General features: G+C 36.7%; 1 protein-coding gene across 1 annotated transcript in view; it reads left to right on the top strand.

Annotated features, from left to right (window-relative positions):
* Positions 1-11,923: 11,923 nt before the first annotated feature.
* Positions 11,924-26,016, top strand: part of LOC145679134 (chitin synthase chs-2-like) — an 80,755-nt gene continuing 66,662 nt past the window's right edge. Inside the window, exons 1-3 of the mRNA XM_081749727.1 lie at positions 11,924-14,030; positions 14,785-14,908; positions 16,924-17,174. Coding sequence (XP_081605853.1) covers positions 11,924-14,030; positions 14,785-14,908; positions 16,924-17,174 — 2,482 coding nt within the window. The remainder of the gene's footprint in view (positions 14,031-14,784; positions 14,909-16,923; positions 17,175-26,016) is intronic.

Here is a 26,016-nt window from a genome sequence, read left to right as displayed (position 1 = left end):
CAAAAATTAACAAGTTGGCATCCCGGAAACAAGCTCAGTCATCTCCTTAACACTTTAGTTCCAAAGTTACTTTTTAGTTTTTGAATTTTTAACATTGTCCTCAGTGTGCGAATTATCAGGGAGGACGAGGGAAAAATCGCCCTCAGTAGAACTGGATGTCTTCCATATGTTTTGAAATTTCCCATGTTAATTTTTTCGAGTGTGCATTTTATCCCCCTGAAATAGTCTTTTGATTGGCACACTGATTGTTCTTTTGTTGGGTCTCTGTCCCTTTTTAATCAACAGAGCACGTGTATTAACGTTAATAAATCCGTTTTGACATACAGAGGTAATTTCTTTTAATCAGCTTCAGGGATACACAATTGGATAGCGAATTGAGTCTAGTGGTACGCGAGAAAAAAGGTTGAATAGCACTGGCTTAGATTGGTCAAGCTCCTGGACCTTCAGAATTTCATGTCACGCCTCCCCCTGTTACGAAATCCTGGCTAAACGAACCAAATATGTTCCAGTAAAATAGTTTAGAATGATCGAGCCTCTGGTGTGATGACCATAGTAGTATTTCATGTCACGGACCCCCCGCCCCCTTCACGAAATCCTGGCTACGTGCCTGGTACCGGCCTGCATAGGAGTCCCCCTGTCGATTTTTGCACGGTACAAAATTTCAGTATATTTGTCTATTGGTTTAAAAGTCACAAGGAGGCAACAATATAAGTAAAAGATACAGGCCACCACACTAAACTTTCCCGACCCAATTCCATAAGATAAATTATGTTGTGCTACAGTTATAAACGAAACCTTTTCTTGTGAAATACGAACAAAGTAACAAGACGTTTTCAGAAAACTTCACCCAAAGGAACTCATTTCCTTGTCGATTTTTCCATAGGAAATGACTTATGCCAAGTGTTAGGATATTAATGAAATATTTGTTTATTAAATAACAAAAAATCGCATGAGTGGTATTTTACAAAATTATCAACAACAACAACACCTCATCCCAAGAGTATAAATTCGATCCCAAGAGTAAATTATGCCTTGTAACATTTTTCGTAAGGAATACTTTATGCAACATTATAGTTACTACTAAATTATTTATTTTAATGAGCAAAATTGCCTGAATCGTTTTAGACTTCCAAACTATGCTACGCATAAATGCCAGAAGTTTTATAGAACGGCTATGTCTTGTCCTTGCGTCCGTCTGTCGCAAGGTAAGAGATCAAAACAATAAGAGACAAGGTCCATAAACAGTAAAAGATATCAGGATGCTCTTTATGGAAGCGATTCAGCATCGTAAGAATATAGGTTCCATCTCTTCCTCTAACTTTCTATTCAAACCAGAAGTGGTTCAAATTAGTCATTTGCACTTTCAATGTTTATCATCATTGAACGAAAACGGTAATAGATAGCGAGGAGCTGTTTCTTGCAAACCATTCAGCGTCCCAAGGCAACGTACCATGAGTATTCCGAACACTCTACCAAAATCTAAGTGATTCAATTTTAATATTACTTCCAATTTCATTACTGATTTCCACAAAGTAACGAAAACCTGAAACGAAGCAAAACTGGTAAGTAAGAGAAAAATGAAATCTTTGAGTTTTACGTCCCACGGTTATGCCGGCTAGGCTACAGGAGACGGTGATAATGAGTAATGAATGAAATGGTGGAATGAAGAAAGTGGGAGGAAACGGGAGAATCCCGAGAAAACTCACGCACACGGTGTTTGTCCACTACAAAGTTCACTTGGCGGGGGCTGGGATCGAACTCGGGACCCCAAGTACCAGAGGTAAGTAAGAGATATCGAGATGTAGTTGTCTGCAATCCAGGGATGCAAATAAGCAAGAACATTTTACTGTACTAGCTCAAGGGAAAAGCTCCAAACGCACATCCCACAATAGAAATCATTTACTTACCTTTGAAATAAATAATAGTGCTATTAAAAACTCGCCCGCACTGATGAACCAGTCGTTCCGGGCGAGTAATTATTTGCATCCCTGCTGCAATCGATTCATTATCCCATGAACAGCTCTATCTTCTTCATTAATCTTTTATTGAAACTGAAAGTGGTTCAAGTTAGCCATTTCAGGTTTCAACACTTATCGTCATAACGGCAAACGGTTTTCTCTAATCGATTCAATGTCTTAAGAAAGTATGTCATCCCAATCTATAACACTCTACTAAAACCGGAAGTGGTTAAAATTTACAAGTACTTCCGGTTCCAATACTAATTTCCTTAGAGCAAAACCAGTACGATATAATCGAGGCGTAGGTGTTTTCAATTGATTCAGCTTTCCAAGAGTAAGTTCAAGCTATGGAACGGGGCTTATTACTTTTGGTTGGCATCACTCAAGGAGACGAAAGAAAGTAATGATCACTAATTTAAATAACATATTTTAGAATTACTTCGTTTAAAAAGTAAGAATAAAAAGCGGGATTATTATTAAGCAAAGGAGTATTTTCTTGGAAACCTAAGAATTAGTTCTGTTGGTTGAGATTCAGAATGATGAAGGATAAGATGATTGATTCTCCAACATAAAAAAGTAAAATAGAATGTTTTTTAAAAAAAAAGAAAGAAAAAGAAATGTTCGCTGGTTTCTACAATGAGCGTTATTAGTATGCTTATGTTATTAAGAATATATACGTAGAATTTCTTAATCCAGTGATACGTTGACCTACTTAAAGTGCAAAATATGTAGGGAAAGCGTGTCATTATATGCATATCGGAGAGTAAAAATCTTAATTTGATAAACTTTATGTTGAGTGGGGAAAAAAGTAAGATATTTATGAAGCTTGTATTACAGTAGAATCACGATTATCCGAGCTAGTGTGGACCAGATCTAACTCGGATAAGCAAAAACTCGGTTAATACGGATGAATACACAAATACTTTTATCTATTATTTATTATTGTTCATTGGTTATTTCTTTTTATTAGATTATTTGTTACTGTTGTCTTATTTTCATACAGTACAGTACGGTACATACTTACGTACAAAAGGAATTAGCCGTAATACAGTAAAGAAAATTCAGTTTCGATATTGATATGTAAATAAATTTAAGTAAAACACAATAGAAATAAAGTACTGTTTACCATACACATAAGTGTCTTTTTTTTTTAAAAAAAAAAAAAAGTAATATGAATCTTTTGCTTCATTACAAGCTGCCTCGCTTTTTTGTCGCTATATTCCGCCGAGGTCGCAAGATCATGTCAGCTGGTGTTATGAGGAAAGGGAAGGGATCGTTATCTTTACGCCAACTCCTATTTTTGCTTTGTTGCTGAAAGGCTTGCAGACTGCTTATCATTGTAAGCAGACTAGTTGTTTGTTTGTTTGGATTAAGCTCTGATAATACGGAATCTCGGTCCCTCATTAGGAACTAATATGTGCACTATCCAAAAGTACATGTTTCAGAATCCTGCTGTACTCACACAACAATTTTTAAAGAGGAGTTTGGCTACGGACATAATTTGAAGTACTCACCAACTACCTCTATAAAAATTGTTGCGGAAGTACCGCAGGATTGTGAAACATGGATATTTGGATAGGGCACATACTAGTTCCTAAGTGAAGTCTTCACCCGACTACGGTAGGTCCCGTAGTTTTGGAACTATGGACATTTAAAGTTCATTTTTTTTTTTATGTTTTCGGCAACCTATAACTCCGAAAGGAAGCATTTGTGTACCCAAGTTGGTCTATAATTTTTTGTATCTTGGTGTAAGGAATCACCTTCCAAACGTTGTCAGTGATATTTTGAAACACCATGTATATATACATATTGAAAATTTAGAACTTGAGACATTTTTTTAAGATTAAACATCACAGTTACAGTATTTCTTTTACTAAAGAAAATTTGTTATACTGTATTTGCAATACATGCTATTGCTGAGATTTGATGTTTATAAATATATTAAATTTACTTTACTGAAGTGTAATCACATTTTCGTGTGTTTATTATGTTAATTTCCTTGATGTCCTTTCCAATCATGTAAATACCTTACATTGTGTATGTCTTGTAACATTTTCAACATTATTTTTTAATTCAACAGCCGCAAAAGCATGAAAATCGACACCACGTTTGATGCCATATGCCAATTTGAACTTACTTCCCTCTTGGGCGGTCATTTTGAATTTCTGGTGACTCCAAGAAATTGACGGGTGGCAAACGCAATTTTAAGTTAAAACCAGTTTTAAAAGTCATTTAAACAATGATTGCCACTTGTAGAAAAGAAAAGCTTACGCGATGTGAACTTACGTTTTGGGCAGCCATCTTGACCGCCATCTTTGATTTCTGGTGACTCCAAGAAATTGACTGGTTACAAACGCAATTTTCTGTTAAAACCAGTTTTAAGAATCACAAAAACAATGATTGTCACTTGTAGCAAAGAAAAGCCTACGGATTGCAACTTTTCACTTATTGATTCCCCTACTAGAACGAGAATGGCAAAACATCAAGGGCAGTTAAAAGTGTTCATCCTGTTCAGAAAGACTCGAATTCCCAATAAGTAGCACTGAGTCACCGTAAGTTTGGTTTCGGAGTTTAATTTCCCTTTCAGCACCTACGCTATTTGAAACCGCGATGAACAATTCCACGAGATCGGAATTTCCATTGAGGAACGCCTCTGTTCAGCACATCCTGATCCAGTTAGCCCACTCGTCCTTGCATACTTTCCAGAATTCTTCAAGTGGCACATAAGTCCATGGGTGATGCTTTTGACAATTTAACAGAGATATGTCTAAATAGAGTAGTCCTGATGCCTGTCCCCTGTTCCATACGAGCCATGTACGTCACCATTGTTTTGGCACTGCGACTGCTGGACATGTCTTGGTGGATATGGATTTTGGCGTCTCATTGTCATACAAAGCAGAGGTATTTTTGTGATGTATAGGATCTAAGACATGATGTATAGCATACATAGCAAGCAGCATTTACTTCACATCAGGTGCTGCTTATGTACAGGAAGGCTCTTTTTGGTGCAGAAACTCGCCAGTACCAAATCCTTTGTAGAAACTTTCTTTGCATGTACGAATCCACTGTGTATACAAATTTCCATCTATAGGACGATACCAAATCGCAATATGTTTTCGGTACACACACAACAAAAATTGCTACTCTCAAAAAATGTGTCTTCCCCTCAGCTTGCTCTCCTTCCCCCAAAAGAAAGTAAAACTGGGATCGCCAATGGCCTCGAACCAAGTCAAGGGCTTTAATCTGATGTAGTTGAGGGCTGCATGGAGTATAATGCAAGATAATTAGATTTTTTCCCTCACAGTACAGGCAGTTTACTGCCACACTATATCCTCTTTAAGAGACCTAGGTTTACAGAGCGACGCTACCAGTTTCGGCAGAAAGTAAATCAAGGACACAAGTAATGCAAATAGAAAACCAAATTTAAGGACCAAATACATAGTGTTTTATGTTTAATGTATGGTCTTTTTAGGGTTAATTTCCTGAAAGATGTATATTATTATTATTATTATTATTATTATTATTATTATTATTATTATTATTATTATTAGTAGTAGTAGTAGTAGTAGTAGTAGTAGTAGTAGTAGTAGTAGTAGTAGTAGTAGTAGTAGTTAACTTTGCTCAGCACACATGAATTTTGTGCATGTATGTTAGAGTTTGATTCCCAGCAAAGCACAAGATTTTCAATGTTAATCCAGGATCATCACGCAGTTGGAAATAGTGTTGCCCACGAGACGCGACCAGAAAGATTTCTTCGTCTCGTCTCGTATTTTTTTTTTTTTTTTTTTTTTTTTTTTTTAATTGAACTCTCTTGTTCCCTCAATTCTTGGTGAATTCTCTCTAGACTCGGAAAAGCTTTCCTCATCTCATCTTGTTTTGTAAATTTATGTATAAGATTTATGCACAGATTTTCTTGTTAATTACATCCAGAAATTACTAGAATCCTTCCGCGTCATGATAACTCCACGAAGGTTGTGATCAGGGGCGTCATTTAGAGGGCAAGAGGAGGCAATTGCTCCCCCGCAAGAGTTTGAGGTTTACGTATACTTTAATCGATTGTCTACTAATATATTAGTACCAAACGTGAAAGTCTTATGTCCGTGCTGCTTTTGCCCCCTCCCCTCAAGCGAAGTCTGAAATGACGCCCCTGGTTGTGATAGAACAATACTTAAAGCAAATATAATGACTAACGTACAAACGTTGCTAAGTGTTCTTTGTTATGTTCGTATAATTATTTTATTAATTTATAGTTTTTATACTGTGTATCATGTAATACTTGAATAATGTTTGAGTTCTAAGACTTGGGAGAGCTAGTGTTACTCGCGAGACTAGAGAAATTTCTCGTCCTACCTCGGTTTCCAGATAAGAACTGACTTTTTTTTCTTGTCTCATCTTGAATTTGAAAATATACTTCTTGTCTAATTTTCGAGACGAGGAAATTCTCGTCTCGTGAGCAAAAATTTTTGGAGGAAATCTATTTAAATTGAGAAGTATCAAACTCCGGTCTAGAAAATCAGAAATAAAAATAATATCTTTTGGAAGTGAATGTACTGATCACACATCATTTAGTTGAGGATACGTTATGTTACTTTGTTATTATTACTTTTACATTATTGTTTCAGAATTTTACAAGAACTTCGCTGAAGAGACTTCGTACTACCGACAGTGAAGAAGCGGAAGTATTTTTAAAATGACTGTAAGTGAAAAGGATTTAACAATGACAAAGAAGCCTAAATGGCACAGGTAAGACTATAAATATTTTCTATTTAATTTCATAGTATTTTACCCTTAATTAATAATAGCACAATATCCTGTACACTTATGAACCTCTTCAGAATTGTCTTAAGAAAGTTAATTTTACTTATTATGTTTAAAATTCTATTTTCTGTTGTGCTATAATGTTTCAAGGGAAAATATATTTCTTGCTAATGTGTTGATGTGCAGTCATCAGCAAGAGCATGTTTCCATCTCGTGCATATTCTCTCTTCTATAAATTGGAAGAGAATAGGCTAATTTGAGCATGGGTTTCGGCAGGGATACCTTTGTCCCCAAGATATCTGATGCAACCCTTAAATTTTCCTGTGTCCCCACAAAAGTCATAGCCTATCTACTTATTAACTCCCGGTATAAGCGTACAAGAACTTCAGTCCAGGTATATATGTATGTATTTAATATGTAGTACTTTATTTCTCGGTAACTACTGGCCGGATTTGAACGAAATTTTGTGGGCAAGTAGCCATCGTCTGAGTGATAAATGTACCAGTAGTTATATTTGACCTCATTCTTGCCTAACTACGATATTTATCTCTGCCATACCCACCCTATTCACCAGATTTATTCTCGAGTGACTTCTGGTTGTACACAAACCTCAAGAATTATCTTTGTAGACGCCATTTTGCCAGTAGATTATCATTGAGAAGTGCTATTTTCCAGTATTTGAAACATACTCCCAAAGATGGCCATGTCAGATGCTACAGAAAATTGACGGACCGATGGCAGCTGTGTATCAATAAGGAGAGGGACGGTTTGTTAAGAAATAGATACAAGTAATTTCCCTGTATTTCCTTGTTCTTGAAAATTATGTAGAAGGAAACAGCACGCACTTTTGGTGTGCACCTCGTAGTTGTTTTGTCTCCTCTTAATAGGGATAGGCAAAACTGCTTTTTATTAAAAAAAAAAAAAAAAAAAAAACGGCAATCGGTTTGAAGAAAGACTTCAGAATCGTTGTTTTAAAACTGTTTTTGTGCCCGCACTACTTAAAAGCAATAATAGCATTCAGTTTCATTCAGTGTTGGGTAAGTTACTTGTAAAAATGTAACGCGTTACAAGTTACTTTACTTTCTGTTAAAATGTAACGCGTTACTTGCCTCAAAAAAGTAACTGTTACTTTACTTCGAAAGTAACGCGTTACTAACGCGTTACTTTTAGATCCGAAACTTTGGATATGTGGAAAAAATCTTATTACTTCAGTTTTCCGTACTGCTATTACTACCGCTATTATTATTATTATTATTATTATTATTATTATTATTATTATTATTATTATTATTATTATTATTATTATTATTATTATTATTATTATTATTATTGCACGTTCTGAATCGATTTATGTAAATGCAAGGACAAATTTTTACTTGACAACTATATGAACATTTTAATGTAATGTAACATTGACTAAAATGCCATACTGCGGTACTCGTAGGGATGGGCATGAGTGAATCCAAACAAGTTTTCATTGAAACTCGATTCGAATACAAACAGACATCTTTGAGCTCGACCCGAGAACTCGTCTTGAAAAACTTTCTCCAACTCGACTCGAATTCGGGTCGAGTTTCGAGTCGAGTCGAGTCAAATCTGGTGAATAGTTTCGAGTACTCTTCAAGTATCTTACATAGACAATATAATTATTATCAATGGTACTACTACTACTACAACTTCTATGTCTTCTTCTTCTTCTATTATTATTATTATTATTATTATTATTATTATTATTATTATTATTATTATTATTATTATTATAACAACACTGTGTATAAACATGAAAGATAGGCGGTTTATATATGAATACTAAAAAAATAGTTGATTTCCAACCTCGGTAGTCGTGAAGTCTAGGAGTAAAGGACATTGTACATGAGCTTCTGAATTTGGGTTGAGGGTCTAGGTTGAGTATTCGGGCTCGAGCCAAACGTTGTTAAAAGTTATAGGGCACTGGCCAAATATCTTCAAAACTGCTCAGCCCGGGTTTAGAATTGTCAACGACTCAAGCAGATCGGCTCACAGCTCATTCACTATCGTCTCAAACCGAGAAGTGAGCTGAGCCAACAACTCACCCAACCGAGTCGGCTAGAGCCCTTCGCTCAGTTGAGTCGAACCGAGCAGATGGCTTATCCCAACCAAGCCAGCTCAAGCCGATGGTTGACCCCAAGCGAGCCGGCTCGAGCCATCGGCTTAGTTAACCGAGCCGAGCTAAGCTTGTAATAAAACATCTCTTGTAGTCTCGCTATCGAGACGAGACGAGATGCGAGGAGTGTCCCCTCTCGTGAGCAACACTAAAAGTATTCCATATTACTGCTTAGCTTACATTTCTCATGGCTTTCGTTTTCCAGTGTAATCAAGCCATGATTTCAAGACGAATTAAAACGAACGAGCCATTTATCAAACTCGACTGGACTCGAAAGTCGACGCGAAAAACTGAATCGGCTCGAAACTCGAGTTGAGGATATTACCTTTGACTTGACTCGAAACTCGACTTGAATTCGAGTCGAGTCGAGTTTTAAGCTTGACTCGTGCTCATCCTTATGCGTTAGAAAAAATGGTTTCTTATTACTATTCTGCTAAATTAATTATATAATAATAACGATGTTGCTATGTAAAATTAAAAATACACAATATAGAGAAACATTACACGTACACCACAACTGTCAAAATGATAACACATGAACTGAGGGTGAATCAAAATTGCCAATAACTCTAAAATCGATACATGCTTTTTAAAGCTAGTTGTTCCAAACTCTATAATCAACGGGACTTTAGGATATGCAAACTGATCTAAAAGAACCCTAATATTACATACCATCAACATTACATCAATAAAGTAGGCCTGCTCATCAGAACACCGTTTATTCATATTAAACCCTTACTGAATGTCGTTCATTATGGCACCCTAATTGTTGATAAATATTTCCCGCCGGGGCACCACTTTACTTTTAAATTCTGTTCAGCAGTGGCGTACTTACGGTTTTGTTTCTGTGGGGCTTTGCCTGAAAATGTGAAAATTCTGCAAGATATTTTATATACTTTACTATAGTAAGTAAGATTTCGGGGGGGCGGGATTAAGCCCGGAAGCCCCATCCCTAAATAAGACACTGCTGTTCACCATCATCTTCAGCTTTTAAGAAAAAGTATTCTTTCAAATGTTTGAACGATAAAATATTTTCGTTCTCCATCTTTATAAAAACAACACCATTCAAAGTAAAATAGACTACCAGTACCATTGCACTCGTAGTTCACTCACTGAATATATTGATTTGGAGCTGTCAAAATCTAAGACAAAATCTTCCAGGTGCTTGCAATCAGTACACGTGATTTCCCTGAGGCTGTCCTCATCTTCCAAAAGCAGCAAGTGGCACTATATTTTGTTACGTAAATAAACAAATCAAATTGTATCTATGAATGTATTTGCAAGCCTACCAACGTAAAATTCGTAAGGTGAAACGGAAAAATGCACATCGAGATTTCCCGTTCCGCCTTACATTAAGATGAAAAGTGATAACAGGGTTTACATGCTAATTTCATTGCTAGTGGTCATAAGGCGAAACGGGAAAAGGCGAACAGTGCAGGAATTGTCGGTCACTGACATCGTTCATGCTCCAGTGTTCCATTCTGAGAAATTCACTTACAGGAAAGAAACATTTGTTTCCAAAAAAAAAAAAAACATATATTGTAGTTACTCATCCGAAATGTAACGCGAAAAAGTAACGCAAACTAGGTACGTTACTTAAAAAATTGTAACGCGTTACCGTTACAGTTACTTTGGAAAAAATGTAACGCGTTACTAGGAAACGTTACTTAAAAAGTAACGCGTTACAAGTAACGCGTTACTTGCGTTACGTTACTTCCCAACACTGGTTTCATTGCATGTATTGTTTCTGCTTTATTAGCCGTAATCTATATATATAAAAGAGAACGTACAATTCTTTGTCCGCTCATCACGCTAATACGGCTGAACCAATTTCTTTCATTTTTGGGGGGTTATTAGGATTTGGACCCTAGATGGTTTTTATCATATCACTTTAATTTTTAATTACCAGTGTCTTGAGATAATTGACCATTCAAGTGTCCATAACGTACAAATCCTTTGTTATTAGTTCATCATAGGTAAAAATAAACGTATTTATATGCAACCCGCATGACCGTGTCACTCGGCGGGTTAACATAAATGACAGGCGATATACAGCGGAAAATAGCTTGAATCTTCTGTTTAAAATTTTTTAATTGATTTGCTTATTTTTACAGACACTTTTACAATATGCCAGCACCGGGATGACCGCAGCGAAGCGGGGCGGGTTAACATAAATGACAGGCGATATAATGTTAAGATTTACTGCAATCTTCTATGGTTTTTATCATATCACTTGAAAGCGAAAAAGTAAAAATTATCTAAGTAACAAAGTTTATTGCGTTCCGGGGTGACCGCAGCGAAGCGGGGTGAACGCTGCTAGTCATAAATAACTGAATAAGCAGAAATCAGAATCCACGTCTTCGTCAGCTTTGTCCTCACAAGATAGCTCGCCGTAGTTTTCGTATTCTGATGTTTAGCTTATTCCTTCAAGACGTGACTACCAGTCATTTCTTACTGGTATAAAAACAAAACAAACTTGCATAAAATGCACAAACAGACAAATATAATTATGAAATCGGAAAGGAAAAGTTCTGCAACATTACCAGCATTTAACCGGGGAAAAAAAAAAGTCCAAAGATGGGACAATATAAATCGTTAGATCTCATTGAACTAACTAAATGATATAAGTGTAAGTTCTCATGCGAAGTTTTCGAGAAAATGAAGAAATACGATTGTTTTGTAAACCTAATGCTCGACGATGAGCGAGAAGCACACTACCTATTAAGACAAAACTGGTCTGAAGTATATTCTCATCAAGCTTTTGTTTATAACACTAGGAAGACGACAGTACACAGATGAAGTCTAAGATCATACATGTAAAGTGCATGAAATACAGGGTTGTCCAAAAGTGTGGAAACACTCAAATAAAAGGCAAGATTTTAAAAGAATTGCAAAAGTAGTAACCAGAGGGGCCCTAAGGTTGTTAAGTTCTGATGATATCTTGGCTCCAATAAACGAGGAAACATTTCTCGATCTCAAAAGCAAACACCCAGCTCCTTCCAGGGATCTAAATTTACCCGATCCTCCGAACGACCTTGACCCTAAAATCATAGTGGATAGTGGAATGGTGTCAAAAGCTATTTGTAGTTTCCCTAGTGGTTCTGCATCAGGGATTGATGGTTTGTCACCTCAACATTTAAAAGATCTTATTTCCAAATCGGCAGGTGATACGGCATCATATCTGCTGGAACAAATCACAAACTTAATAAATCTCATACTGAGTGGAAATGTCAATCATGAAATATGTAAATACTTTTTTGGTGCAAATTTATGTGCACTTCGAAAGAAGGATGGAGGACTTAGACCCATAGCTGTTGGGTGTACAATTAGACGTTTAGCATCTAAGACAGCAGTTTCCTCTGTGTATGCCAAATGCGCCTCTTATTTGCAACCTCACCAACTCGGATTTGCGACGAGAAAAGGAAATGAAGCTATTATACATTCCACCCGCAGTTACATACAAGCACATAAGAATTCTAATAACGTAATTCTCAAGATCGATTTCAAAAATGCCTTCAATTCCGTGGAAAGAGATATTATGCTACAGCAAGTGAAACAAGTATTGCCTCAATTATATTCATTCTTTTGGCAAAGTTATGCTCAACCATCAATCTTATTTTTTGGTGAACGAACGATTCCATCACAAGTTGGCTGTCAACAAGGTGATCCAGCTGGTCCAATGCTCTTTAGTTTGGCCATCCACCCAATAGTTCGCGCTTTATCGTCTGAACTAAATATCTTCTACTTAGATGACGGTAGCTTAGGTGGTTCTCCACAGTCAGTTTACAAAGACATGAAGACTCTAATAGAAGAATCTAAAAAACTTGGTCTGGAAGTTAATCCGTCCAAATGCGAACTTTTTTTCATGTCTGGGAATCCAAGCAAAGAAGTTGAATCCCAGTTTCAAGAATTGTTACCTGGGATACGGACGGTGTTTAAAAATGAATTATCTCTCTTAGGATCACCCCTCCTTGAGGATGGATATGAGAAAACTTTTGATGAGCATTTAAATAGATTAAAAATAGTAACTCAGCGTCTGAAGACTTTACCAGCACATATCGCCTTTTTTCTACTTAAGAATTGCCTGGGAATACCGAAACTGATCTATTTTTTACGCACCACTCCCACATGGTCCATGCCTTCGAAGGTACTTCAGTTTGATAATTGTATGAAATATGCATTACAGTCAATCATCAATTATTCTTTGAATGAAAATCAATGGACTCAAGCAAGCTTACCAATTCGCTTAGGAGGTTTAAGTGTAAGAAAAGTCTCAGATCTAAGCCTTCCAGCTTTCCTGTCCTCATGTTTTGGGGTGAAGCCACTTGTCTCCAACATATTATACATTCCAGTTGACAAAGTGGAAATTCATCACCTGGCGGAGGGATTGGAGATATGGAATGGTATCTACAATAATGAGACTCCCGCTGTATTGGATTTACAACAGCATTGGGATAAAATTATATTAACAACAATAATTGATAAAGAATTGGTTCCTGAAAATGCATTTGATATTGCCCGTTTTAAATCCTTACAAAGGAAAGAATCTGGTGCATGGCTACAGGCTACACCGTCAAGAAATATCGGAACTCTCTTAGACAACAACACGTTTCAAATTTGTGTCGCTCTACGTCTCGGCTTAAATATCTGTCACAGTTTCAAATGTACATGTCAAGAACAGGTTGATGAAAAAGGCTTACATGCACTAAGCTGCTCTAGGAGTGGAGGTCGAATTTCTCGTCATGGAGAACTGAATAATATAATAAGACGAGCCCTTGCCAGCATTGATGTTCCAAATATTTTAGAACCATCTGGAATGTCCAGAGATGATGGGAAACGACCAGATGGAGTGACATTAATCCCTTGGAAAATGGGGCAACGACTGGTATGGGACGTCACCTGTGTAGACACATTTGCACCTTCCCATTTAGCTTCATCATGTAAAGAGGCCGGAAATGCTGCTGAGACTGCCTGTAAGCGGAAACACACGAAATATTCCAAATTAAAAGAAGATCATATGTTTATTGCCTTTGCTACGGAAACCATGGGAGCTTTTAGCAAGGAAGCTAGGGAATTCCTAAAGGAAATCGGATTGAAATTAAATCTGAAGACAGGAGATCCAAGAAGTGCACAATTTTTATTTCAACGCATTAGTCTAGCAATTCAGCGAGGTAATGCAGTTAGCATTTTAAGTTCCTTCCCTTCTTCTAAAATGGAAGAAATTTTTTATTTGAAATGAACCAGAAATTATGAACATTTTGGACTGAAAATTTTGTAAATATTTAAGTTTTGTTAGCTCCATGATATTTGTCATGCTACTTCCAAAGATGAGGAAGATGTACTTATTCGCTCTTCTCAATTATGAATAGCCTAGTATCTATATGTAAACAATATAATTCAGTCTTCTGACAAAACCTGTATTTTCCTTCTGAAATTACAAATTATGGTGTTCATTGTAAACCTATTCATTATGAATAACAAAGTGTGAACATCGTGAGAGATCTTAAACTACAACAGTAAGATATGTAAATATGAATTTTGGATAAGACTAGTAGTACAGGTAGGGAGAAAACTTTTAGGACATGTGATGTTGATGGTCGCCATCTTGAATTTACTTTCTTCTTCTTAAAAGGAAATCATACGTTATGATATACATGTAAACATAGTCCAAATTTATCATTAACTCCCAAACTTTATTTTTGTTTGTTTGTTTGTTTAACTGTAATGTTATCCAAAGATATTATATACATTAATCGAAAGATAATATCGAGTTGAATTTAGTGACGTTCTTGAGAATAAATTCTCGTAGTTTTTTTTAAAATAGAAAATCAAGTGCATTATATATTTACACAAATTCTCCCTAAGGAAAACACTTGTTTTTGATGCTATATATTACACCAAAATTGAACAATGGCCCTATCGTAGGTAGAACTTCGGATTGTTTGAATTTAATACATAATGTACAGGATGTTCAGAAAGTCTCTATGCACCAGCGTGACTGTATGTCAGGAATCAGGTGTATGGAGACTTTCGGAATACTCTTAGTAAGGTAGGCTGAAAGGTTGAAGTAATACAAAGATCGTGCACTGTAACCAAATAAAGTTAAATTGCTGTTTACAAATATGGGTCTGATAGACCTCACGTTACCACTAAACTGATAACTACTAAAAATTAATAAGAAAATATTATTAATAAAGAGAAAAAAACATTCGATCAATGTTTAGCAGAAGGGGCCTAGAAGTATGTAAAAAAATAGGAAATTTACAGGAGAAATAGAAAATGCAAGTACTTAAATTTAACCTTACTTAAACTAACCAAATTTAACCTAACCTAACCTACACTAACCTAATCTAACCTGAACTAACCTAATATTAATAGAAATGAGCGAAAATCTATCACCTTTTCCAAAATTATGCTGGACTCCTACATTAACATAAACTAACTTAACCCAAACTAAACTAACCTAGCCTAACTTAAACTAACCTAATGTGAACAGAAACTACCGAAATTGTAAGGTTTTTTTTTTTTTTTTTTTTTTTTTTTTTTAGGAAAAAAGCTGGACCTTTTCTGCTAAACATTGTTTAAAGAAACTAAAGAAGTTAAAGTTATTTTAAAATTTTGAATTACCTTAACCACAAATAAAAGAATTGTCTTCATTGTCTTGTCCTCTTGCGAGCAATACGGTAATAATAATTACTATTAGTCGCGGCTCATGCAGTCTCGGACTGGAGAGTATAGGGCCCCGCAGGAGCCTCGCTTGGAGGGCTCTATCTTCCCTTCCCTACGCATCTTCAAAGGATATTGGTTTATTACTATTGTTAATATTAGTAGTACAAATTTAACAGAGTCTTGTGAGCTCAACTGTGGCTAAGCGGTTAGCGTACGCGACTTTGGGTGGAAGACCCGCGTTCGACTCCCGGCGGAAGCTCAAGTAGTTCAGATTTCACGTTAATCAGTAGGTCCCGTCTCATATAGCCTCGCTGCTGAAAATCAACTCAATCAACAGAGTCTTGTAAAATCTTTGCGATGGGGTGTCTTTTCTTCATAAAGCTGTCAGCTTTATTTACGCGTGGTAATAGAGCCCCAGAGTGGGACCTGTTGTGTTCCTTTATGGTGTTACAATAACTTGTCAAGCGACTAACAGAGGACCTCAGCAGGAAGTCAGTCTCATTTCGATATTCATGGGGCCTCAATACACATTTAAACAAAATGATACTGGAGCCCCGTTCTTCATATTGTTGAAATATATTGTTGAAACAAATGGCTCCAAATAGGTCTTTATAATACTGCTAGTTTCATTCCAATAATGGAACCCCAAGACTATACTCAACACTGGGGCTACCAAACTCTGGGAACGGAACAAAGTACGAGTAACTGTGCTCCAACATAGCAGACATATTTTATCTTACTTTCCATGCTATTCAATAATCATTATATATATATATATATATATATATATATATATATATATAATTTCAAGAGGGCCCCGACAGAGATTCCTGCCCTCCTGCCCTAGCCAGTCCGAGCCTGGGCTCATGCAGTCCAGTCAACTTTATCACTAGATACTGTTATCAATTAAATTTTGTTTTCCAAAATGGACCGTCCCATATTAACGATTGGCAGATTATAAGTAGATTTGTTTTTCACACTTTTTACTGCAATAAAGGAAGAGAAGCAGCGCCAATCACATTTAAATTGTAATAAATATGTTTAAAATTGTAATAAACTAAAAATTGCCTAAAGTAAACATTATAAGTAAAATAGTAATAAAAAAATTGAGAGCAAAGCTCCCTTATACTTATGTACTTGGACGCCATAGCTTCCTTATACTTATCTACTTGGACGCCATCTTCTCCAAAAAAAAAAAAAAATCAAAAGAAATAAGAGATTATCGTAAGTCGTTGCCAAGAAATGATCATTGCGAGAAGTTGCTATTGTTGTGCATATTTCTTAATAATATGCTTGTTGTATATCGTTGTATATCGAACCAATTTAAATTAAAGGTTAATAAAATTTTCAATTAATTGTTATTTCTCCAAATCTGATATAATTATTTTCTTCAAGTTCCAGTCAGCAATCCCTGTACGAGACTAAAGGATGGGATGTCTTTCGTGTAATCCCGCCAGAAGTTGAAGGTGGATCGGTGTCCAGGCAGCACTGTACAGAAATCACAGTAAAATTTTTAAAGCTTATCACTTACTTCATAGTCTTCGTTGTTGTCCTCACTACAGGTGTCTTATCCAAACTTACTGTCTTTCTAATGACGTCACAGATCAGAGAAGGAAGAGTGGTTCCATTTTGCAATAGGAAAATGAGTGAGTATTGCAGGAGTTACTAAAAAATATCGAAAGCGTGTAATATAGGGTAACTGCCTACAATAATGCCACCATTCTTAGTTTTTCGAAGATTTTACATTTAATATTTGACGAAAAAAATAAATGTTGCATTGTTTAATAGCTTGGTGTTCACTCATTACAACATAGTGCAAAGAACCTGTATAAAATATATGTAGCACATGTAATACACAAAAATGTCGCGGAAAGTGAAATGGCATTATTGAATACATTATGGATACAATAGCGACAGGTTATCATTAGTTGGAACAAGAAGAACAATATTTCCAGTAAAAGACAATATGTCATCACAAGTTTCGTGATACCACCCCTTACAGACTCCACATTTCAACTAATCAATAGTTTTACCAGTATCATCGTAATAGTACCCTGTGCAAGTAACACAATAGCAGGAGCTATCCTTGTGATGACATGTTTTCGAACTTTAACCTTCACCATTCTTTCTATAAGTACTCCCTTTCTTTCGTCCACTCGTTTGCAAAGTTGACCCTTTATCCTTCACATTACAGCGTTCGTTAAACAGACTTCTAGTCACTACAACTACTTGGACGTTTTTTTTTTTTTTTTTATCTATTCCTTCCAGGAAGAGATCTGTTAATTTTTGGAGTTGGAATAAGTTCAGTGAAATAGCTGTCACTGGAGGATGTAGAGTGAGAAGACTGAGACGAAGCATTAGCTACACGATTACAGATACATGGAGGTGGTGTTGACGGCTGGGGACTGTTGATATCTTCAGTAGATGGCTGGTTATTATTGTCCAATACAGTTCCGGTAGGAGCTTGTGTCGGGAACACTGAAGAGATGGTACTTGGTGCAAAGGTTGTTTCTTGGAGTACTAAATGATCGAATGAGTATATGCCAGTAGCTTGAAAAGCATTCTGAGGTGTGGCAGCTTTAACTTAGACAGTAACGCCATTGCATCCATCGCGTTCGGCGTTATTGCAGCCACACAACACAATGAACATACCATCGTTCCACTGCTCTCTACTAACACATTGACTCTGTAAACACAGTCGATACACTCGTTAATTACCATTGTGTTTTATTTATTTTTTTTTTAATCCGTTTAAATTCCTACACATTACGTGCATATAGTGATATTAATATAAAGGACTTCAAAAACTTTACTTACGTTTTCTGTTCTCAGTTTTCTGGTCTAAATTGATAACACAAAAACTGCACAACGCACACGTTACATTACAGGAAATCAACTCACGCGCGAAAACAACAGATGTGCCTCCTATGCATTGACACATTGCAGATTGCTGCCACGTGCTTAGTTTCTGTGCTGTAAACAACTGAAAAGTAAACGGCGTTATTGTATCCCTGGCGTTATTGTATCCAGTTACCCTACAAAGTTTGAAGACTGATGTTCGTACTCTACAACTGCTAATGACAATATATATATACATGGGCGTCTCTGGCGGGGGGACGGGGGGGACGCGTCCCCCCCAATATTTTGAAGTGACATAATCTAAAATTCCGCTGAGATACTAGCAGTTAGATCATTTCCTTTGATGTCCCCCCCAAATTTTACATGCCAGAGACGCCAATGTATATATATATATCATGTGAGACTAATGATGTGGTATTCTTCTTTTGCAGAATATGTGAAGATTTGGTAAAGCATCTATATCTTTCTAAACATGGTCATCGAAGATGTATCTCACTCATTTCCGCATAAAATGATATGCTTCTTGATAGATGCATCAAGTAACTTCCATAACAAAAAAAAAAAAAAAAAAATGTAATTGAATTTAATTATGTCCCTTTCTTTTTTCTTTTTTTTTTAAAAGAATTTGTATGTTAATGATGACCTTCGCAGTCTTGCATTTGTGTACCGTATTGTCAGTATAATTTATCCTTTATAAAAAGAGCTACAGCCATGTTCCATAAATAACACTGGTCGGCAAAATGAAACTTTTTTTCGCTCCCACGAACGAAAATAAGTGATTCCTATAGGTTTCGAGCTCCTGAGTTCGAATCCATAACCCGTTTTTCTCTAGGACGTACCAGTTTTCAGGGAGGAAGTGGGATGTTTCAATATCCGCCCAAAGATGCTATTTTCCACCCATAATAATTTGCACGTTATAATTTAAATATCAATATAAATTATGCAGATAAAATTGCATAAAAAGTTAAAGTTTAACACTTACGTGTCACTTGGTTTTCCTACTCCTCTTGTAATTACTACAGGGTGTCTCGCGTGTCACATTCCAACAGAAGTCTGCCAACATATTCACACTCCATTTACCACTGTAGCGTTTCTCCATGGTAGCTATTTGCTGGTGCAACCTTTCCCCGTGTTCGTCAGAGACCTCCCCCAAGCTGTATATTTCAGGGAATAAGTCTATGTGGCAATGCAGGAAGTGTAACTTTAGTGACATATTACATCCCATGTTACGAAATGAAGTTATTAACCTGCCCACAATGTCTTTGTAATCAGGCGACTTATGATTCCCTAGAAAGTTACTGCACATTTCTCGAAAGGGTGGGGTGCTGATTGCCACGGTTGCTGACTGCCACAGCCAATTATTGGTGCTGATTGCCACGATGGCGTGCTGACTGTCCCGAGCCTGAGAGAAAGTTGCTAGACGTAACATTACCGGACATCAAGAAGCATGAAAGAAACGTGATGAACCTTAGGATCGTGTTGTTCAGACCAACTCCTAACAAAGATAAACATGTCTCTGTATGTACACTCATGTCCAAAATTATTGTCACATGACTATAAATATGTTGTTCTGGTAATATAATTTGATAACGAATTCGCCCGGTATTTCTTATAATGTTAGTATGTGTATAATCGGCAAAGACAAGTATGTAGTAAATTTCATGTCAAAAGAACAGTAAATAAGAACAATGAAAGGAAAATAAAATTTTCTTGTCCATTTAGTTACATTTTATTTTACTCATTATGATTTTCGTATTTATAATTCTTTTCCTATGAAATTTATCACAAATATACATTTCCTGATTATACACATAGTATCAGTATTAAAAGTACCCTGTAAAATCATTATCAAATTATATTCTTACAACAAGACAGTTATAGATATGCGACAATAATTTTGGACATGAGTGTACTTTCAGTTTTGTCAGGGAGCGGTGCGTACAAAATTGGTACGATTTATGTGTTCTCACTTGAACTCCCTATGTCAGCATGAACTCTGTACAGCTGCGCAAATTGTTTCGAGCAGCTCTTGAAAGTTCCATTTAAAAAGCACTGCTGGCTTTCCCTTACAAGGGAAGTTTTAGGAGAAAGCACTCGCTTGCAGAGAAACTAAGCATGCCATTTGAAGCCCCAATTCATGCTGATTACAACAAGCTAATAAAATTCCTGTACGGTTGAGAACGGTTCGAGATATTCAACTTGGAAGTTTATATGAGAAAATGAGGATATGCGCATTTATACGCGTTAAGTACAACATAATTAGTAACGAATATTGACATACGAATTGAAAGCTATCGAAAGTAACAGAAAAAAAGTGTTTCGCAATAACTAACGGGTTTGTTAGATACAATTAGTCATTACATTGTTCACAATAATCATAGGTTAGAGATGAAAATTGATCACTGTTGTTCTTCTGTTTCATGAAGAAATGACGCAGGCAAAAGACTCCCTTGCACCATGAACATTTTATATGTGCAATTGCATTGCATCCGTCAAGAGAACAGTTCGCAGAACCAAAGCAAAAAGCAAATTCGAAAGTGGTTCAAAAGTTATAGGCCTATAATTTGTTCGTAACTTGCCTTGTAGAACGCAAACTGAAACAATCCAATGTATCACGGTGATCGGAAGTGATTCGTATCGACACGAACTTTATTTGATTGTTTATTTGGTACATTATAACGTCCGAATGAAGAGGTTTTATACTATGTACAAATTGTTTATTTGGTACATTATAACGTCCGAATGAAGAAGTTTTATACTATGTACAAATCTCCTGCCATAATCTGTGATTGATTGGAATCAAAACACATCAAGTAGTTGCACAAATCGTGTGCAATTCTTTAGTATCTTCTCAACCATTAACATCTTTGCCATCCATCATGCAACTTGTAGTGGACAATTTATCTGTGAATGAACCCCAGTGATCAAGTAATAGCAAGTTCAAACCATCAGGCTTCGCCATGAGAGAGGATACTTCACGCGTTGAAACGTGCATCCACTTATTTTCTCATATGAACTTCCAAGCTGAATATCTCGAACAGTTCTCAACGTACAGGAGTTTTATTACCTGTTGTAATCAGCACGAATTGGTCCTTCAAATGACATGCTTATTTCTCTGCAGGCGAGTGCTTTCTCCAGACCTTCCCTTGTCAGCTGTCTTCAGACCATCATATCCATTAAATAATACAATAAAACAATTAATATAAACAATGAAATGTGCAAATTGTACATATAACAGAAAAGACAATCCCTTTATAAACATACAAGTGTATGTCGTTCCACTTAGTGAGCAACTTTGTAACTTATAGGATGCCACATAGATTTACTGTGATAATTACTAAATTAATCCCTACTAAACTAATTAATAATCATAAATTTAGTATGAGGGATTAATTCCTCTCTTTCCAAATACAGTTTCTCCCAGGCTCGTGGCAGTCAGCACATTCATATATGTAATCAGCGACAATCGTGGCAATCAGCACCAATAATTGGCTGTGGCAGGCAGCTCCCGTGGCAATCAGCACCTATCCTCTCGAAAGGCCTCCCAAGCCTCACTTTCCACTTCATTAAGCTTAGAAGAAAATGTAGTATTCTTAAAAACGTCTCTGATTTGAGGTCCCGTAAAAACACCTTCTTTCCCCTTGGCCTCGCTGAGTCTTGGGAATAGTTTTCTGAGATGATTAAATGCTTCACCATCCCGGGTCAGGGCCTTGACGAAGACCTTCATGAGCCCTAATTTGATATGAAGGGGTGGTAAGAATATTTTCTCCGGATCCACAAGACGTTCATTAGCCACGTTTATCTCCCCTGGGACCATTTGCTTCCTTGACGGCCATTTTGTGATGGTGTACTGATCTGTGGCTCGACTATCCCAATGACACAAGAAGCAGAGGTGCTTTGTATAACCTCCTTGTAAACCGGTGAGGATGGCAATAACCTTAAAGTCAGCGCATACAGACCACTGGAACTGTTCGTACTTTATTTTCTGCAATAGGTTTCGCATGTTCTCGTATGTTTCTTCATATGTACAGCATGAGCAATAGGGATGACTGGCTTTTCATTGCCATTGTGTAGTAACACTGCCTTGAGACTTATCCTAGAGGAATCTACGAATAGCCTCCAATCTTCAGTGTTGTAGTTCAACTTCAGTTGTCCCATAAGCAATGGAATGTCACTGCAATACACCAAATCACCATCCTTTGTAAAATTAGGAACTAAGCTCACCTCTCTTTTCCTATACATCGATATATTCACATCTTGTTTTAGTAGATTCCATTGTTGAAGTTTTGAAACAAGCAACAGGGCCTTAGACTTGGGAAAGTTTAAGTATCTGATCGGATTATTCAGCTCTTCCTGACTTATCACATGTGGTTCATTAGTGTCAGGCACTGGAGCGTAATTGGGATCTGATTGTGTACTCGAAGATTGTGCAACATCCTCACAAGCAGCAGGTTCTTCATTGGATGAAACACTGCATAGGGTTTATGAGTCTGGTGGTACGGGTACAGGAAGACAAACATCATGTTTCACAGGTCGCCTCGCGGAATCCAAGTTAGGATACTGTATGTTATGCTTCATGTTTTTTTTGAGAAATCTTTTATATTAGTAAGGCAAAAGTAACAGTCTGAAACCTGATCACGGGGCTCGCGCCAAACCATAGGTACGGCGAACGGCATCGATTTATTTGTACCTTTCAACCATCATGTGAGAGTACGCGCACACGAGTTACAAGTTTGTTTTGGAGCCCAAACGCGATCCTGGTCGCCGATTTTACAGCCAAAGTACAGATGGTAGGCTGTCTTCAGGAACGGTGACAATGGCCTACTTTGTCCCTTGAAAATCACTTCCCCACATATGTAGCAGAATGAATCTGTCGAATTGTTGCAAGTTCTCGGCATGTTCGTTTAACACAAACGTCAATATTTCACGCAGAAATATTTTTCACCTACGGTATACATAGACACAGCGTAACACCACCTTCTAACACGAAGATCAACTCGAAACTGAAATATTTGTTTCACGCGACAACGTGGTGTATGTCTTGGCGCCTTTTTTTTTTTTTTTTTTTTTTTTTCTACAATCTGTCTGTCGTCTAGACAAAAGGGAGCCGATGAATGATCGCAAGTTGATTACGAAACCTTTCTCCGTCAATAACGCTTAGGTTTTAGTGTATGCAGTGTTGAACGACAATAAATCTTTGCAACCCAAGGGGAGGGGTACGTTTCCGGGGGGTCGTGAGCTAGAGAAAAGAATGTTCCTGGGATATAGCCTAGTAACAGTTCTTGGATTAAGATAAAAATTCAGAATTATGCACTCCAAACACGGAAAACATATATTAAATACGAAAAATACGATTTTTCTGTCAATTATGGAAACAGCACCCTGCTCCATAAAACCTTACGTGCTGGAACTTTCTCGATGAGATATTCGTGATCAGCGTCTCAAAATGTATCCGGTACACCCTTTCACCCTCGTGGGAAGATTTTCATGCCGACCAATGTAATAAATAAATAGTTTTGCGGTGTTGCTAGACTTCTCCGTCATTCCTCCCTCCGCATTCATTACTACCCCCTTCGAAATCGGGCTCGTTACGGGTCTGTGGATATCATGCGATGATCTCATTGCAGCACGTCGCTTACGGGCTTCACATTATCCCCTGTACAATTGGTTGACAGATTAGGGCAGCGTTTCCCAACAGGTGTGCCGCGGCACACTGGTGTGCCGCGAATGGGCCGCTGGTGTGCCGCGAGGAATTCGAAACAAATTATTAATTCTATAGGAATCAAATTGCAAGACATAGGGGAAAAATGTATATTTGTGTTTCACATTACTATGAACCTCTACTATAAACCTACAATTTTAAGTTTTATACTGTGTTACTTTTCTCTACATTTTTAATGATGGAAAATGTATTTAACATTGTCATGACCATTATTGCTTCTTTATTGTTGCAGACTATTTCGTAACTTGAAATTTTAACATATCATTCAATAAATTCAACAAAGCAAATATGCATACAAATTACCTACATTTGCGTTTTAAAAGTATAGGAGATTTGTTTATTTATTCGTTATTTAGTGATCTTCCCTTTTAGTTAAAGGTTAGATACAGTTTTCGAAAGAGAAAGTGGATTTTAAAAACCCGAGTCCTATATTTCATTGCAATTGTTTTCTATTTTAAAATAAGAATGAAAAATAACCATAATGATTTACCACAGGGGAAAATCAGTGACCCAGCTTTCTTCTCTGTAAGATCAGTAATCACATAAAAATACCATGGTATTTTATATTTACAAATAATAATAATAATAATATATATATATATATATATATATATATATATATATATATCACAGATAAAACGTCCAGTGCTTATAAATCCGAAACGGCTGAGAATAAAAAGATGAAACAAAAACTGACATAGAAAAATGTCATAGGGCACATCACATGGTGTTGTTGTGGTGACTCCCAGGGCCCTCCTTCAAGGGGGCCCAGGGGCCAACTTCTGATTTTCAAATAGGAACACGTATTGATTCATACCTCATTCAATAGTACTTGAAAAACGAAACAACTTTTGTAGGAAACCATTTTCGTTTTGGGCCACCGTTTTCAAAATGGCCGCAAAAAGTGGGTTCTGTATCAGATAAAACGTCCAGTGCTTATAGGCCTAAATCAGAAACGGCTGATAATAGAGAGATGAAACAAAAACTGAGATAGAAACGATGATAAAGCATATCAAGTGGTGTTGTTGTGGTGACCCTCAGGAAACTCAGTGAAGGGGGCCTAGGTGCCAACTTCAAACGGATACAGGATTTTTTGCGGCCATTTTGAAAACGGTGGCCCAAATCGAAAATTATTCCTTACAAAAGTTGTTTCGTATTTCAAGGACTATTGAATGAGGTATGATTCAATACATGTTCCCATTTGAAAATCTGAAGTTGGCCCCTGGGCCCCCTTGAAGGAGGGCCCTGTGGGTCACCATGACAACACCATGTCATGCGCCCTATGACACTTTCCTATCTCAGTTTTTGTTTTATCTTTTTATTCTCAGCCATTTCGGATTTATAAGCACTGGACGTTTTATCTGATATAGGACCCACTTTTTGCGGCCATTTAAAAACGGTGGCCCAAATCGAAAATTGTTTCCTACAAAAGTTGTTTCGTTTTTCAAGTATTATTGAATGAGGTATGAATCAGTACATGTTCCTATTTGAAAATTAGAAGTTGGCCCCTGGGCCCCCTTGAATGAGGGCATTGAGGGTCACCACAACACCATGTGATGTGCCTTATGACATTTTTCTATCTCAGTTTTTGTTTCATCTTTTTATTCTCAGCCGTTTCGAATTTATAAGCACTGGATGTTTTATCTGAAACACCCTGTATATATATATATATATATATATATATATATATATATATATATATATATATATATATAGATAGATAGATAGATAGATAGATAGATAGATAGATAGATAGATAGATAGATAGATAGATATATAGATAGATAGATATAATATGGGTGTGCCGCGAGAATTTAAGCTACACCTATAGTGTGCCGCAAGTTGAAAAAGGTTGGGGAACGCTGGATTAGGGGTATAAGAAATATCTTTATATCCATCACGACTAC

The sequence above is a fragment of the Thermobia domestica genome, chromosome 2 (assembly GCF_964235325.1).
Source record: "Thermobia domestica chromosome 2, izTheDome1.hap1.1, whole genome shotgun sequence".
NCBI lineage: Eukaryota > Metazoa > Arthropoda > Insecta > Zygentoma > Lepismatidae > Thermobia > Thermobia domestica.
This window is presented reverse-complemented; position numbering and strand designations above follow the sequence as displayed.